The sequence below is a fragment of the Hypomesus transpacificus genome, unplaced genomic scaffold (assembly GCF_021917145.1).
Source record: "Hypomesus transpacificus isolate Combined female unplaced genomic scaffold, fHypTra1 scaffold_262, whole genome shotgun sequence".
NCBI classification, from domain to species: domain Eukaryota; kingdom Metazoa; phylum Chordata; class Actinopteri; order Osmeriformes; family Osmeridae; genus Hypomesus; species Hypomesus transpacificus.
In genome coordinates, this window is record NW_025813789.1 from 80,391 (window position 1) to 97,106 (window position 16,716).

General features: G+C 42.6%; 1 protein-coding gene across 2 annotated transcripts in view; it reads right to left on the minus strand.

The window, feature by feature from the left end:
• LOC124462905 (ras-related protein Rab-40C) overlaps positions 1–16,716 on the minus strand; it is a 78,745-nt gene that overhangs the window by 36,607 nt on the left and 25,422 nt on the right. For both annotated transcript variants that reach the window (XM_047014610.1, XM_047014611.1), the window contains exon 3: positions 3,413–3,473. In XM_047014610.1, the coding sequence (XP_046870566.1) occupies positions 3,413–3,473 (61 nt within the window). The remainder of the gene's footprint in view (positions 1–3,412; positions 3,474–16,716) is intronic.

The following is a 16,716-nucleotide window of genomic DNA, read 5'->3' on the forward strand; positions in this document are numbered from 1 at the left end:
GCTAATGTTTTTTTTTAAATTGAAAACAACATTGCAATCGCCTGGCTTTGACGAGCAGGCGGAGAATTCGCATCAGCTGTGTGCTTGGCTGTGTGCCATCAAAATTATATTTTCGACTCCACGATGTGCTGCGATGATAGCTCATTCCCTCCGGCTCAGTTCACAACGACAGAACACACTGATCACTTTGGTCTTGTCAATGGAACCATTTGGCAACCTTTCAAAAGTAAACTTTCCATTCAGAATCTTATTGGCATCCATTTCGGCGTCTGGCGCTGGCAATCAACTCAAAACATAACGTTAGCCTACTACCAGAGAATGTCTAATATCCGTAAACGGGCTTTGCTACGACTGTTTAGCCGGCTCGCAAGCCCAAACAAGTGGGTGTGGCGTGCCTGTTGTTTTGTTTCCGGTCTAGCTAGATCCGGTGTGGTATTGTAGTTTTTCTAACGTCAGTGGTTGTTGCAACAGAATGTGAAAAAAAACTACAAAGTTTTCTAGGTCAAAAAGAGCGTTAATCGCGCGATAAAAAAATTGCCGCCGTTAATTTGGGTTTGCGTTAACGCCGTTAATAACGCGTTAAACTGACAGCACTAGTATTTATGTAAATGTCCACATTGCCTCAATATATTTTTGTCAATGGTTTGGTTTAATTCAAACCTTATTGGCTTCAAGGGGACATCATTCTGATATACCATGCACAATTTCATGCAATCTTACCTTGAAATGTCAACCCTTTCTTAAGCTTTGTCCTTTATCCGTTTCTATTCATAAAATCTCAACAGTTGGTATGTAGCAGAGAGGATAAAGAGACTGACTTGTAACCTTATGCTCATGAGTTCAAATCCCCATTCAGCCTATTGTTGTTGGCCAGACATGAAGTAGTTTTGCTCTCTTGTTGTCCAACTCTCGATCTTCTACAATGTACATTTTTATAATATTTCCCATCATGCGGAGGAACCTGCATCGATGCTTGCAGTTATATTTTGAACTTGTGATTGGAGCACGAGTGCGTAAGGGAAGAGGGGCAGACTGCCATTAGCAGATTGCCTTAGCATTTAGCTGAACATGCATATTTCAAATGATTACAAATAATCTACTTTTAATCAATGTTTTGTTGTTGTTATTAAACATTGTCAGTGTTCATTTGAACTTCTGATTTATCAGTTTATGACGAGAGTATGTGTAACACATTATTTTTGCATTAGCAAAAATACATAATTCCCTTTAATTGTTTTGAAGATATGAAGTTGCTTTAGCACATGGTAACATTTTGTAATGTCCTCCTCCTGGAAGGAACAGATCAAGTCCTTAGGTCAATGTGGCATTGATTTATGGACACATGAAATATGTGCGACAGGTGTATATTCACCAACAATATGTTGGCCATTTTGTATTTTCTTCTTTATTGCTACACAATCCTTCACTTCTACTGAGTTTCAAGTCAATGGGACCTATGGTTGGTGAAAAGATTTTTCTAGGTTTTCCCAAATTTTCACTGTACAGGAAACGTTTGGCAATGAGAATAAATCAATCAATAAAGGAAGAAAATTACAGTTTTCCAGGATAACTGGATCTATCAGACCCTTGAATGTTTATGAGACCATTACAATAGCTCTTTCAATGGACCTACTGATCGCAAACTATAGTTTGAGTATCCACTAATTTGCCTTACACACATATTGTAAATTTTCATTGGTGATTTTATCGGCTTATGATTTGTTTGACCCATGTCTGAATACATGTGTTGCAAAAATGTGTTTATCTGCTTTATAAAACATAGCTTATTTGCAATCTACCATTGTAAATTATTGTTGCCGCTCCCCACATAAAATGGGACATAAGAATTGCTCTTATAACTCAACATTTTAGGGGCACAGGCAGAATATTTAGGGGGCGCACATCTTAAATTGACCTGCAACAAAGTTCTGCGAATTTTCCCCAATTTTAAATGCACTACTGATAATGTGCTGTTTCAGTTTTAGTTCACAGCAGGGCTGTGCAATATAACCAAAACATCCTATCCTGATATGCAAATAAACAACGCCCAAAGTTGTCTGTGTTACAGATCATTAGGATTACTCCGTCAGAAGGAAACCTATTGGATTTGTTAGTATTCTTAGTATGCTTTAGCCTGACGTTGTCATACTCATAATTCTAGTCAGAATATGAGTCTGAAAACTCTCCTTTGGGCTGTGACTACGGGGCGTGTTTCAACCGAACTCGTAAAACAAATGCCTCTTCGCTCAATTGGATAGACCTACAACCAATCATAGCAACGTAATATGTTGTTTGTTGAAAACGAATTCAACCCAAGCGCTCTTTCGTGACGTTGTTGATCATCTGTCCATCATCGTATAAAGCCCGCCCTGGCAATTTCATTGGTCCGTCCCGATTCTGGTTTTCTGTAGTTGTCCCCAATACGAGACCCTCCAGACCCAATTTCCCAAACAAATTTTTTTGGGGTGGGGAGAAGTTGGGCTGGCAGCCAAGCTAAGTATGCTTATCTCCCTTAACACGATATGACAATTTTTGCACATGTGCGACCTGCAAATTTGACTTAATTTATTTTTCTCCTCATGTTGAAAAACTAGGAGGGAGCGAGTCTGCCAGAGTTGGCCAACGTGTGTGAAGGGGGAGGGTCTGTGAGTGATTATTCAACTGCATGGGTAACGTCATCTAGACTCAGGTGTCTCGCAAAGAGAGTGATTGATGGCTAATTTTAAATCTAAAATCTGCATTAAAGTTAAGAATCTAAAGATGAATTTTAATTGGTTATCTAACATTGGATAAAACGGTGGACCTGTCACTGTATCAGCTCACAGCCCACATCAGTTTTTTGCACTCGCACAAATGCTTCTGTAAGGAGTTGGAAAGACGGTAGGTCGGCAAACTTCTTCCTTTTGGCACACTATTTTAGGCATGTGGCACCAAAGCAGCTGCTTGGTGCCTAGTTTTTATACTGGTCAGTCATGAGGAAAACAAAGAGTATATGAGCGTGCTGAACCCAACAGGATGTGTCATGTGATTTACTTGAATCTAGCCAAAAACGGTTATTGGCTATATTTAGTAGTCCTATTAAGACAGTTTTTGTCTTATATTAAAATAAAATGTTAATATTTGATTATGTACTTTAAATACACAAAATACAATCTCAAAGTACTTTGTAAATCACATTTGATTAGGCTATTTTTTGTCCAACAAAATACTAAAAAGTAATTAAATGCTTATTTTCAATACATTTAATTGAAATACTGCTGATTGGTCAATGCGGCAGTCAGATACCGGGTGCATTGGGCAATTAGCTAAAAGTGATGGAGGCCCTCTATTAGGCATGACGTCTTTTAAATGTGTGCAATTTCCCTTTTCTGACTCTGGAGAAGAAATAGGGTAGTACCGACGCCATACTCACCACAGCTCCAGCTTCACTCTCCTCCCATCTAGTAGAATGGTGGTGGTCTTGTAGTCAATTCCTAGGTGGTGAGAAAGAATGAGGAAGGGGAAACACTGAGTTCAAGGACCCTGATTTGGTTCAAAGGAACACTTCTGGAAATAAACTAATAAACTAACTAACTGAGAAAAAAAAACTAACTGCATGTTGCCATCTATTCCACAAAGACAATTGCAACCTATTATTTGTCTTCAACTCAGACTTCGTCAACCACACGTCTATAAACAGGCCTCTCGTGTATGTGAGTGTGGTGTGTCCCAGCTCTGTTGACTGTTCTTATTGTGACAGAGGCAGTTTCTTGATCATCAAAAGTTTGGCTTCACGCACACTGATCTATTCTTCACCACAGTGTTTTTATTTAAAGCACTGACACATCTATTTCATCTGATTTGTGGCTAGGGCTTGTCATGACACATCTTCACATGGCCACTTAGCAGTTAAGAGTTGTTCTGTGGTTTTCATTCACACATCACACAGGTGTTAGGTTTAAGTCTTTCAACACACTATAAGTGATATACCATTCTTCACCAATAAAGGTGGACCGATCTCCATCAAGACCTTTGGATACAGGCCTACAACCTGGTACTGCCATGGGAATCCTTGTACCATTCAGACCGGATAACGCATTTGTGCGTGTTTACCTTTAAGACCGGATCGAGCATCTATGCGTAGTTACCATTAAAGCCGGCAAACGCGTCTGTGTTACTTTGAGCGGTGTCGTCTTTTTCAAGCCACGTTGCCAATTATATGCACTGTGATTGGCTATAATATTATTGGGGTGAGTGACAGAGACGCTTAGGGATTTTTTTTTACACATAAACATTTGACTAATAAAATGCTTTGTGATTGGTCGAAAGAAGCCGAGTACACGAGGAGTATGTTTTGGTTTTTTAAACACCGTGCTGGCTATCCGTCATGGCTGACTCAAGTGAAGGAAGTGATATTGATGAGGTAAATAATTCGGATTTTAATGAAATTAGAGAGGATGACACAGGACCAGATCTAAATGACATACTAGATGAATTAGAAGTACCAGCCGATCACGTAGATAGAGAACAGTGGATCCTAGCAATGTTTCGAGAGGGAGAGGAGGATAGGCACAATTTCCTTGGCTTCCAAGAAGAATGGAAGACCGACAACTTTCACTCACGTGAGAAGATCCCGTTTAATCGCAAACCAGGCGTCAAGATGGAGCTTCTAGACGGTGTTACACCAATACAGGTATTCTCCTGTGTTTTCACGGATGACATGTGGATGCGACTTGTAACACAAACAAATGTGTATGCTGAACAAACGCAGACTGCAACGCCATCAAACAGCATGTGGCTACCGGTGACAGTTACAGAAATGAAGACCTTCATAGGACTGTGTCTTGCCACGGGCATCTTTGATCTGCCAGCACGGAGAGATATCTGGCGTCAGAAAAAGTGGCTTTTTCAGACGACCATCCCCCAAGCCATGTCAAGGGACATATTTTCCATCATCTGGAGGTAGGCTAATAATAACAACAATACCAATGACACAAATAATTTAACAACAAAATAATGTTTCATTCACCATCCATCTTGCTATGTGAATTTTCAGGTACCTCCACTTGCAAGACAACAACAGCAATGATGTGAACCGCTCTGACAAGCTCTGGAAAGTCAGATGGTACCTCGACTACAGTGTTAATTTTGGCAGCTATTTTTGATTTAGTTGGACGAAAATGCTTATTAGTTTTAGTCACATTTATTCATTTTAATCCTTCTTAGTTACATTTTATTCTAGTTTTAGTCACATATTAAACTCCTTTTTTCCCCTTCTCAGTAGGGATGTGCATCTCCATCACTGAGGACGATGCAATACCCATCTCGAAGCACTGCCAACTATCCGATACATTAAAGATACATAAAAGCAACTACTAACGCGATACTATACGATTCACCCCTATTGCGATGCAGTGCGATTTGACAAGATGTGATTCAATGAGATGCGATGCAAAAGAATATGATGCTATGCAATTTAATATGGTACATAATGATGTATTTCTTTGTCAGACAGCTAATCATCAATTAACTAAACAAGTGAAGGTTTTACTTCACATATTAAACAAAGTCTCGGACATAAGATAAAATAATCTGGCAAAATAACCTTGCCTTAAACCAGTCCTTCTTTCCTGTTGTATGTGTTCTCTGAATGTAAAAAGCAGGGTTCATACACATTTTGACCAACGGATTTCCATTACTTTTCCATGCCTTTTCCATGACTTTAGATCAAATTTCCATGATCAAACTTTTTGTGAAATCTTGGTGTGTACGTTAAAACGTTGTATTACACCGCTGTTTGTAATACTGTAGAATGCTCCATTCACCTAAATGGGGCTTCCCAACGTTCTTCGGTGAAAATTTTTTTTACATTTGAACTTTGCTATGCATATTTGACCGCTGTCAATGGAAGTGGCCTTTTAGCCTCAGATTCATCATCTTTTGAAGCACTCCGCAAGCAGTCCGGTAACTTTTCAACCCCAGCGTACTCCGTTGCTTAGCGATGTCAGCTGATTTGAAGCCTAAAGAATGTTCAACGTCTATGAAGTTCAACGTCAAACTATTTTTCTGCTGATCAACACTACGAACGGTAACAAATAAATTGTAAAAAGACACTGTGTTAAGTTGTTTTTTTGGCAAGTAGCCGTGTAATAAGCGGCATAATGTATAGAACGCCGGTCATAGTCGGGAAAATAAGCCCCTTCAGCCCACATTACCTCCGCAGTTAGGACTTCATTTTTTGTCACAGCATCGGTTATCGACCCCTGCTGCTAGTAGGCGTAGCAGTGGACCTCGCTGTGGTGAGAAAGCCGGTGATGGGTGCTGCTGTAGCTTTGCTAGCAGCAGCGCTCTGATGTTTGCTACCTTTGGAATGGCTAGTTAATGCCGCCTCTCCCATGTTTGAAATGTCGAATGATTTTCCACCACACAACCGACATTTTGCTTGTCCCGGGTCTTTGTCTGTTTAATGTATCTTTCCATTTGTAGCCAAGCATCGTTAAAGCTACACTTTCCTGGCATTTTGAATTATCCCTCGCGCTTCTCTGAGTTACTGTTGCTATGGCCATCTAACTTTTCAGTTAGTATGAGAGCGTATGCCTGCTTATATTTTGAACGTATTTCTTTTAAACGCATGTGAATTATTTAAAACTCAGCGTAAATGAACAACATGAAAATATGATTATAACAACTTTCCATGACTTTTCCAAAACTTTTGGGATTACATTTTTTTCAAGCACTTTTCCAGGCCTGGAAATAACCATTTAAAAAGTCCATGACTTTTCCAGGTTTTCCATGACCGTACGAACCCTGAAAAAGGGTCAACTATTACTGGCAGTCAAGCTGCTGTAAACACTCATTTAACACCACACACTAAATTGAACTCATGTCCTACTTTAAGGTTTTTCTCAATGATTCAGCTATCTCTCGTATTACTTTGTAGTACACAACAGGGATTTGTTTCTCGGAGAATATAGAATTCCTATTCTTGCTAGGGTTACCGGTGGAGCTAGCCACTGACTGTAGCCATAACTGAATCCGAGGGAGAGGCAGACGTCTCCACACAAATACCATGCAGCCTTTTCAGGTGACTACCTAAATTAGCCATGCTGCCTGTGTACTTTATAGCAACACAACATATCTTGCCAATTGCATGGGTTGATAACACTCGCCTGAACACGCCTCTAACTCGCGTTTTTACTTTCAAAGATCCGTTTTCGTCATGTCTTAGTCTCGTTTTAGTCATGAGAAAAAGGTCGTTAACGGAAATTTTTCGTCATAGTTTTCGTCAACGAAATTAACACTGCTCGACTACCTGAAAGATCGATTCCAGGAACTGTATGAAGTGGATGGCTTTGTGAGGGTGGATGAGAGCATGGTGAAATTTAAGGGGAGACTCGCTTTCCGGCAATATCTTCCTCTCAAACCCACCAAGTGGGGCATCAAAACTTTGTCACACTGAAATGTGGAGTTAGACCGTTGAACAGTTTCTCTCCCGTTTTCAGCACAGGTTTTGTATAGGCGGGGCAAAAACCCGACTTATCTACGTCACAGCAACCTATCTACGTCAGATCACAGACGGTTGCATTGTTACTCAGCTAGTATGATGCAAAGTAATAAACACATAAAACACTCAGAGACTGCAGGTAGGTCTGTTCTGATATCTGCAATTGATTTAGCTAGTGTTGCTGTTGTTGCTACATTTAATAAAATTGAGGGGGCGGAGCTTCAGCTCCTTAGGCAAAACGTCTCCCCAGTCTCAAGCAGAAAAGAAGGCTGATTTTCTCACAATTTCAAAGCCTAATTTAACATACTTCTCTGTGTTTTTTTCATTCGATTATGGATGGGTGGTTATCAACACATTCTTCTGTGGTCTGATTAACTTAAAAACTCATTTTCAATTCCACTTCACAGTAGGGCTGGGCGGTATGACGGTATATACTGTGCGACGGTAGAAATGTGTCTACCGAGAGAGATTTGGCTATAACGTTTCAACCGTGGTATACTTTATACTATATTTTTGTATTACACGTGTCAATTAAATGTCTGGTTGTTGTATTGTATAAGCCATGCTATTTTCGTTTGACCTGAAGCACATTTGCGTTGGTCTGACGGAATTTTCGATGTGGAGTGTATTTTGTCTAAGCGGACCACATTCATGCCGATGCTAATTACGTATATATTTGATGTCCCATTCTGCAGGTAACCAATTCGATTTGTTGTTCAAGTTTTATGTCTCGCGCTGTAAAATTCTTGTTGTAAAAATACATGCTAGCGTTGCTAGCATTCTTGATCTAGAAGGACAGGGGTCGGCAACCCAAAATGTTGAAAGAGCCATATTGGACCAAAAAACTATTCTGTCTGGAGCCGCAAACAAATTAAAAGCCTAATATAAGCCTTATAATGAAGGCAACACATGCTCTAAGTGTCTATATTAGCTATATTAGCCTATTATGCCTGAAACGTAACTGTATCACTGACTTAACCTCTGTAACCCCACTGCACATTTCTGATCACTACTTTATCAAATTCTCTGTCTCTCTCCCTCCAACCCCTCCTACCTCCCCTCCCCTCGTAACTTTCCGGCGCAACCTCCACTCCCTATCCCCCTCCCATTTCTCCTCTGTTGTAACATCCTCCCTCCCTCCCATTGACGAGTTCTCGTCCCACCCCACTAACACTGCCACCGACATCCTGTTAACCACGTTAACTGCATCACTTGACTCTCTCTGTCCCCTGTCAACCAGGCCTGCACGATCTTCTCCCTCCTGCCCGTGGCTTACGTATGTTATTCGTGAAGAGCGGTCCACCCTTCGAGCAGCGGAGAGGAGATGGCGCAAGTCTTTGACGGTCTGGACCTTGATAAGTATCACTCCCTCCTTAAATCCTTCTCTTCTCACATAACTGATGCTAAAACCCTCTACTTTCTTAACAAAATTAACTCTGCTTCAAACCCCCACAAACTTTTCTCTACCTTCTCCACCCTTCTTAACCCACCTCCCCCACCCCCTCCCTCCACCCTGTCAGCAGACGACTTCTCCTCCGTCTTTGAGGAAAAAGTCTCCGACAGTAGCAGTCGGTTCCCTAAACCCACCTTTCCTACCCCCTCACCTTTCATGACTGACCCAACTAAATGTCTAAACTCTTTCTCTCCCCTGTCCGAGTCAGAGCTCTCTGACCTCATTCTCTCTCATCGCCCCACCTCCTGCCCCCTTGATCCTGTCCCCTCCCCTCTCTTTCAAACCATCTCCTCCTCTATCATAACTTTTCTGCTCCATGTCCTAAACTCCTCTCTTACCTCTGGCACCTTCCCCTCTGCCTTCAAACAGGCCAGAGTTACCCCTCTACTCAAAAAACCCTCCCGTAACCCTGCTGTCCTCCAGAACTACAGACTGGTATCACTGCTACCCTTCTTTTCTAAAACAATTGAACGTGCTGTATCTAACCAACTGTCTAACTTTCTCTCTCAGAACAACCTGCTTGACCCCAACCAATCGGGCTTCAAGACCGGCCACTCCACAGAGACTGCCCTCCTTTCAGTCACCACTGCCCTCCAGTCTGCCAGAGCGGCTTCGAGGTCATCCGTCATCATTCTGCTGGACCTTTCTGCAGCGTTTGACACGGTTAACCACCAGATCCTGCTCTACAGACTTTCTGAGATGGGCATCACTGGCACTGCACTCCAGTGGATCTCATCCTACCTCTCGGGAAGATCCTAGCAGGTCTCCTGGGGAGGCAAACTGTCAGACCCCCACCAGCTCTCCACCGGTGTCCCACAGGGCTCCGTCCTTGGACCCCTCCTCTTCTCTCTGTACACCACCTCACTTGGACCAATCATCACCTCCCATGGCTTCTCCTACCACTGCTACGCCAACAACACCCAGCTGTACCTGTCGTTCCCCCCGACCGATCCGGGGATCTCAGCTAGGATTGAGGCCTGCCTCGCAGACATCTCCGCCTGGATGACCGAGCACCACCTCCAGCTGAACCTCGCCAAAACAGAACTTCTCATCATCCCGGCTAAACCCTCCATCTCCCACGATCTGTCAATCACCCTGGGATCTGCGACGGTGACCCCCTCATCCTCTGCCAGGAACCTTGGGGTTACCATGGATGACGAGCTCTCCTCACGGCCCCCATCGCCGCAGTCTCCCGGTCTTGTAGATTCACCCTCTACAACATCCGGAAGATCAGGAGATACCTGTCTGAGCACTCCACCCAGCTGCTAGTCCAAGCACTGGTCCTCTCCAAGTTGGACTACTGCAACTCGCTGCTCGCTGGTCTCCCAGCATGTGCAACCCGCCCTCTTCAGAGGATTCAGAACGCAGCGGCCCGCCTGGTCTACAATCTACCCAGACGCTCCCATGTTACCCCGCTCCTCATCTCTCTCCACTGGCTACCCATCAACGCCCGTATCAGATTCAAGACCCTGGTACTGACCTTCCGAGCAGTGAACGGGACTGCACCTGTCTACATCAAGTCTCTCCTGCAACCTTACACCCCCACCCGTCACCTACGGTCTTCTTCAGACAACCGCCTGGTGGTCCCACCACTCAAGACTGCCCGGTCCCAACACACGCTCTTCTCCTGCCTGGCCCCCCAATGGTGGAACCAGCTCCCCACCTCCATCAGGGACACTGACTGTCTCCCCACCTTCAAGAAAAGGCTCAAGACGCACTTGTTCCGGGAGTACAACGGCACTTAAGAATGCTTGGCTGGACTTGTTAGTTAGTTTCCTCCAGGATCACAATGACTCTTATTGAGTGACTTGTTGCTCTTTTAGGTTAGATATAACGAAGTTAAGTCTTGTACTCGCTGTGAAATATTTTACTGTTGATTGTTCTTCTACAGGTACAGTCCTGCACTTTTGTGGTTCATGTTGTTTAATTTGTAACTTGTATAACTGCATGCTCTTATGGGTCTTCCCTTTGGCACTTGTTTAGCTTTTCACAATGTATGCTTCATGTTTTGGCTACTTGCAATGTTTGGGACTATCTCGTTGTTATGATCAGTGACCTATGCTCTTTTGTAAGCTCTCTCTTGGAAGTCGCTTTGGATAAAAGCGTCTGCTAAATGAATAAATGTAAATGTATTATCAAAATGATAAGTATGCTACAAATACATAATGAGCATTCATTAAAAAAGCTAGCTAGCTCCCGTTACCTAGCAACCTAGCATAACACTCGTAGCAATGCTACTTCCTGCTAGTGTTACTTGTTAGCCTCCTCATTGTAAAATTTGAAGCCATATGATAAAGTTTCCATAGTCGATAAGATAGATAGGTACTTTATTAACCCCCGAACGCAAATTATTGTGTCCAGGTAGACAGATAGCTAGAAAGCTCATGCAGTCCAGAAAATCTTTAATCGATAAGTTGGATATTGTAGCTACAGCACAGTTTGAGTCTTTTGTTTTTAACTCAAGTGTTGTCTCATGTGAGGCAGTTGTTTTTGTTTGTAATAAATAAATAATAGTGTGATGATGTACGGTATGGTTATTTTGTACCATTTCTTAATAGAATTTACAGAACAATTACTATACCGTGATATATACCGTAACCGTGATATAAAATTACTCATACCGTGATAGAAGATTTTGGCCGTATCGCCCACCCCTACTTCACAGCATCTTTAAGAAGAGACGCTGCACTCTGTTAGCTGTATGCCGTTATTTAGCCTACAACTCAAAAGGAGGAAGATGTCGTGTAACTGGATCTAGTTAATGGCGCAATGTTATGGCCATGGAGATGAGAATACCACAAGGGGGCCGGGGAGCAAGGCGGAAGGATATAGCATGCAAGACGTTATATACCTGGCACACCACATGAAAAAAGAAAAGCCTCTCAAGTTATGTCAAACGTGTCACAGAGTATTCATTCCGCAAGCAGAATCTTGTACACCCCCATGTAGGGCTGCACGATTATGGCCAAAATGATAATCTCGATTATTTTGATCATTATTGAGATCACGATTAATTATCACGATTATTTGTTGATTTTAACACTTCTGCCCCTCCCTCCCGCCACGGTGCCCTGTTTACATACTCCTCTGGCAATGTTATTTGGTGTTTTAAAATTGTCCCACCATCTAGCTGTACAGCCAGGTCTCACCCAGAATCCCCACTCTATGTTTGGTTCTCCACCTTGTCCCCCTATCGTTCAGGCACACCGAGTAGGCTACAACACTCGCCTTCTGCGTAGGAATAACGCATATCTATTAAGTGATAATACTTGTACCTAAAGTAGACTAACTAAACTGGTAAATAAATTATCGAGATGGAGCAGCATATTTCTTTCACCTTCCATGTTCATCTTGACATTATAGCTGTAGAGCAAAAGTTACCCCCAATGCCATGGTAACTGAACGTCATCGTATCTGAAAAGCTCCGTGGACCCCGTCCACACTACTACGCGAACCCGACATTTTCAAATGTCTCCGGCTAGGGGAGCATATTCGAAAATAATGCTTCTGCATCTCCGTTTATGGAGACATATTTAAGCAATAAGCCCCAAGAGGCCGTGGTTTACGCTGATTTTAGAACAGGTAAGGGGAGTTGTTAGGCACAACACGAAGCGCCGAAAACCCCCTTACCTGTTCTAAAATCAGCGTAAACCACGGACTCGCGGGACTTATTGCTTTTCTAAAACTTTTACTACAAATATTTGATATGGTTTCATCAATAAAAAGAATTAGAAACAAAATAGTTTAATAATAAACCGTCATTCTTCCGCTACTACAAAGTATAGTTCCTACATAAATCGTTGCCACGTGTGACGAGCCCATGACTGACCGACTTGGACCAATGGGAAGAAACAACTCGTATGGAGAGCGTGAGGGGGGCGGAACTTCCGGGAGAGGAACGTTTTCCTTCAGAGAAGATGGCAGCGCAGCGTGGTAGCCTGTGAGGTGTGGTTAAAAAGAACTGATCAACTGAAAGTCCAAAAGAACCGGGGGACGGCTGGCGAGTCTTAGTGAGAAGACGGCGTCGGAGTCCACGGTAACCGGCAGGTCCAGGTGTATTGCCCTCCCCACGCTCTCCTTCCTCCTTCCCTCGTGTCTCCTCCCGTGAGTACTCTGCCACTCGACATTCTCCACAGTGGCACTGGGCTTAGAGTTAGCTAACTGCTACCGCTATCGCTACGGCTACAGCTATCGCTACGGCTACAGCTAAGACTACAGCTGCAGCTACAACGACACCAAGGGTACGATACGTGAAACGAACACGGTTGACTGACTTGTACACGAGTGAAATGGACACTGTTGACTGAGGTGTGAAGCCAGCGGCACAAACTTTATGGACTGTTCTATTGCGGAATATGGACTTGATGCCTACCGTGGCGCAGTGCATTTAAATAACCTGTGTTGAAGTTTTCTGCTATAAATGTTTTATTTTGTTGTTTGCATTGAGTGAGGTGGAAGGAAAGGCCTCCTGTGATCATATATGTTCCCTTATCCGAATGGTAAATGTTCCATTTGCGTTCAATTGAATTGTGTTAAAGAAAAGCGTTTACGGTGATGATATATGTTCCTTTATCTGATTGGTAAATGTGAAAGGTGATTCCCTGTGTTTAAGAGGAAAGTTTACTGTGAAAATAGCTGTTTGTAATTGAAGACCCACTCCAAATTAATGTGGTTGTTATTTGTATTATCATACTGCCTGGAAAATAAGTTTTGTGTCTGGGTAAAATAAATGTTTTATTTTTCCAGTCAAAGAAATCTGGTCTGCGGGTTCACAGGAAGGGACGGGGTTGTTAGGGTGAATACATAGTTATTTAGGTTAACACATCACTGACCTAAACTCCTAGTCCTTTGACATATCTGACGGGGAACTCTCACCCGTTACACACGCAACATTTACATTTATTCATTTTATCCAAAGCGACTTCCAAGAGAGAGCTTTACAAAGTGCATAGGTCACTGATAATAACAACAAGATAGCCCCAAAGCATTGCAGGTAGCCAAAAATAGAAGTACACATTGTGAACAACCAAAAATAAGTGCTAAAGGGAAGAAACCATAAGAGCACGTAGTTAAGCAAATTACAATTACACAACATGAATCTCTAAGTGCAAGTGTACCAACAGCCAGATGGACACCTTTGCCGTCTTTTTCAATTTGAAATATTCGATGCGCAATAATATGGAATGTTAAAGAATGTTATGAGGACAACCTGTGAGGTTATGCTGGATTTTACAACGGCATGGAATGCGATATAGCCAATCACAATCAAGGATGGGAACAACCAGTTTTAGAAGTATGCATTTTTAAATGTACTCGGGCCAGTGTGGACAGGGCCTAAACTGCGTGGTGCAAGGAACATCTCGTGATCAGACATTAGGTGTATTCGACTCCATGCAGCGCCGCAGCCGGCTGCAGCCTACAGATTGGCGAAATAATTTATCATAGCCCAATACATAAAATGACAATTTTTCCGACTTTACAGAGCCGTTTACAACTCCTCCCCGACTGCAAGCGGCAACTCTCGCTGGTCATTTCATGCAGCCGCAGCCGATGTTGAACGCACCTATTGGAGAGCTAGATTGGCTTTGCAAAAAATAACTGATACGGAGCGTTCTATTAACGGAATGACGCATTTTAAATATCGCTCGATCACGTGAATTTGATTGTGGCAAGCCGAAATCGTGATCGTGATTTAAATTAGATTAATTGTGCAGCCCTACCCCATGTACAGGTCTTGTTCTGGGTCTGTGAAGTCAAAAATAGCTCTGCGCTGTAACGGCTTCTATATTGTTGAAATGTTGTATTATAGCCATCTACCACTCCAACTACAATGTCTAGTCTTCATCAATAGCACAAACACAGACTCCTGTAGCTCCCAGTCATAAAATATTCTCAGAATATAAGTGTTTAAAGGGGCGATTGACTGGGTTTTTGGGGTATTTCACACACACAGTTTCTTAAGGTCTCCGAATAGAGTATGTAACATTGTTTTGGCGGAAAATTGCCAGGGTGCTGTTTATGCCCTATGATACATCCTCAAAAATCTTCCCGGGAAAAAACGCTAGGTTTTCTCCTTTTATGGTATGCTCATTAATATTTAGATGAGTTGCGCGCTGATTGGTTGGTTTTCAGCGAGTGAAGTTGCGGAGCAGAAACGCAACACGGCCACTGAAACACCGAAAGTGGAGATGGAGACTTGAAATAAAAACGTGCAAATACATTTATTGTGTCTACACAACACTGTTTTCAACAGATATACTAGATATCATCTGAAATTATAACGTTAGTTGTTTCCACTTCTTTTGTCAAAGCAAACTGGATCGACTTAGGTGGGTAGAACTTTACAGCTTAGAGTCAACCAAACTATATCATGATTTAACTCAGCGTCAGTTACTGTAGCTAGATATCTAGCTGAAACATAACCTGAGAAAGATCTGGTCAAACATGCATCGTGAATTGTAGATTTACATGTAAGACGGGTTATAAATATTCGAATGAAACAGTCAGGAACATGTTAGCCCCATTGCCAATAAACTAAATCATCACAAATTCTACCTATGCTCTTGCGTTCTAACTGTTCTTGCATTCCTTGCAAATCAGCGTTAATAAAAAGCAGATGAGCTAGAGTCTTGCTAACATTGACTCGACGGGCATTGCTGATGTATACCGTAGCTCTAGCGTAGAAGATCCCTGTGCAGTTCTACCCTCAATTGCACATTTGCTTGAACCATTTCACCAAGGACGGTTTTGAAAACCTCGGACAATGTAAAGCAGGATTTGCTATGAAGCTGTTGCTGAAAAGAGGTGCGTTCAGACCTTATGTTCATCACAAACGCAACAGTTATTAGCAATGCTAATGTATCCTGCACCTGCCTTTCTCCAGTTCTTTCAAATAGATAATAGACAGGTGTTAGCAACAGGCTAGACTACTATTTGTTTTCTGGCTATTTTTTTGGAAGCTTCCCTTCTAATGCCGACTACAGCTAGTTTAGCTAGAGTCATTTGCTAAGTAAGTACATGCCAGTGCCTCCACTGGCACGTGACAGTGGCTAGTGGTACGTGCCAGTGCCTCTACTGGCACCTAGTGGTATATGCCAGTGGAGCTAGTGGTACGTGAGGTAGCTACTGGTACATGCCAGTGCCTCCGCTGGTACATGACAGTAGCTAGTGGTATCTTGCACCTGCCTTTCTCCAGTTCTTTCAAATAGATAATAGACAGGTGTTAGCAACAGGCTAGACTACTATTTGTTTTCTTTCTATTTTTTTGGAAGCTTCCCTTCTAATGCCGACTACAGCTAGTTTAGCTAGAGTCATTTGCTAAGTAAGTACATGCCAGTGCCTCCACTGGCACGTGACAGTGGCTAGTGGTACGTGCCAGTGCCTCTACTGGCACCTAGTGGAAATGCCAGTGGAGCTAGTGGTACGTGAGGTAGCTACTGGTACATGCCAGTGCCTCCGCTGGTACATGACAGTAGCTAGTGGTACGTGACAGCGCCTCCACTCGTACATGACAGTTACTGTTTTGTTGATAGTGGTAAGCAAGTGTCTTGTGGCAGTTGCATTGGGTGTCTTGCAGCTTTTGTTTACTGTCATAACTGCCCCGTGGCCATTTTAGAATAGGAGAACAGGCTATAAACTTTAATTTTTTAATATGTCTAGCGGCCTGCGGAAACCCGTGGATGTCGCTCACTGTTGGCTATAAGCCATAAAAGATCGAAAATCGTTTTCTGTCAAAATTGAGATTTTTGATGTTTTGTACAGTTAACACCCTAAACTTCAT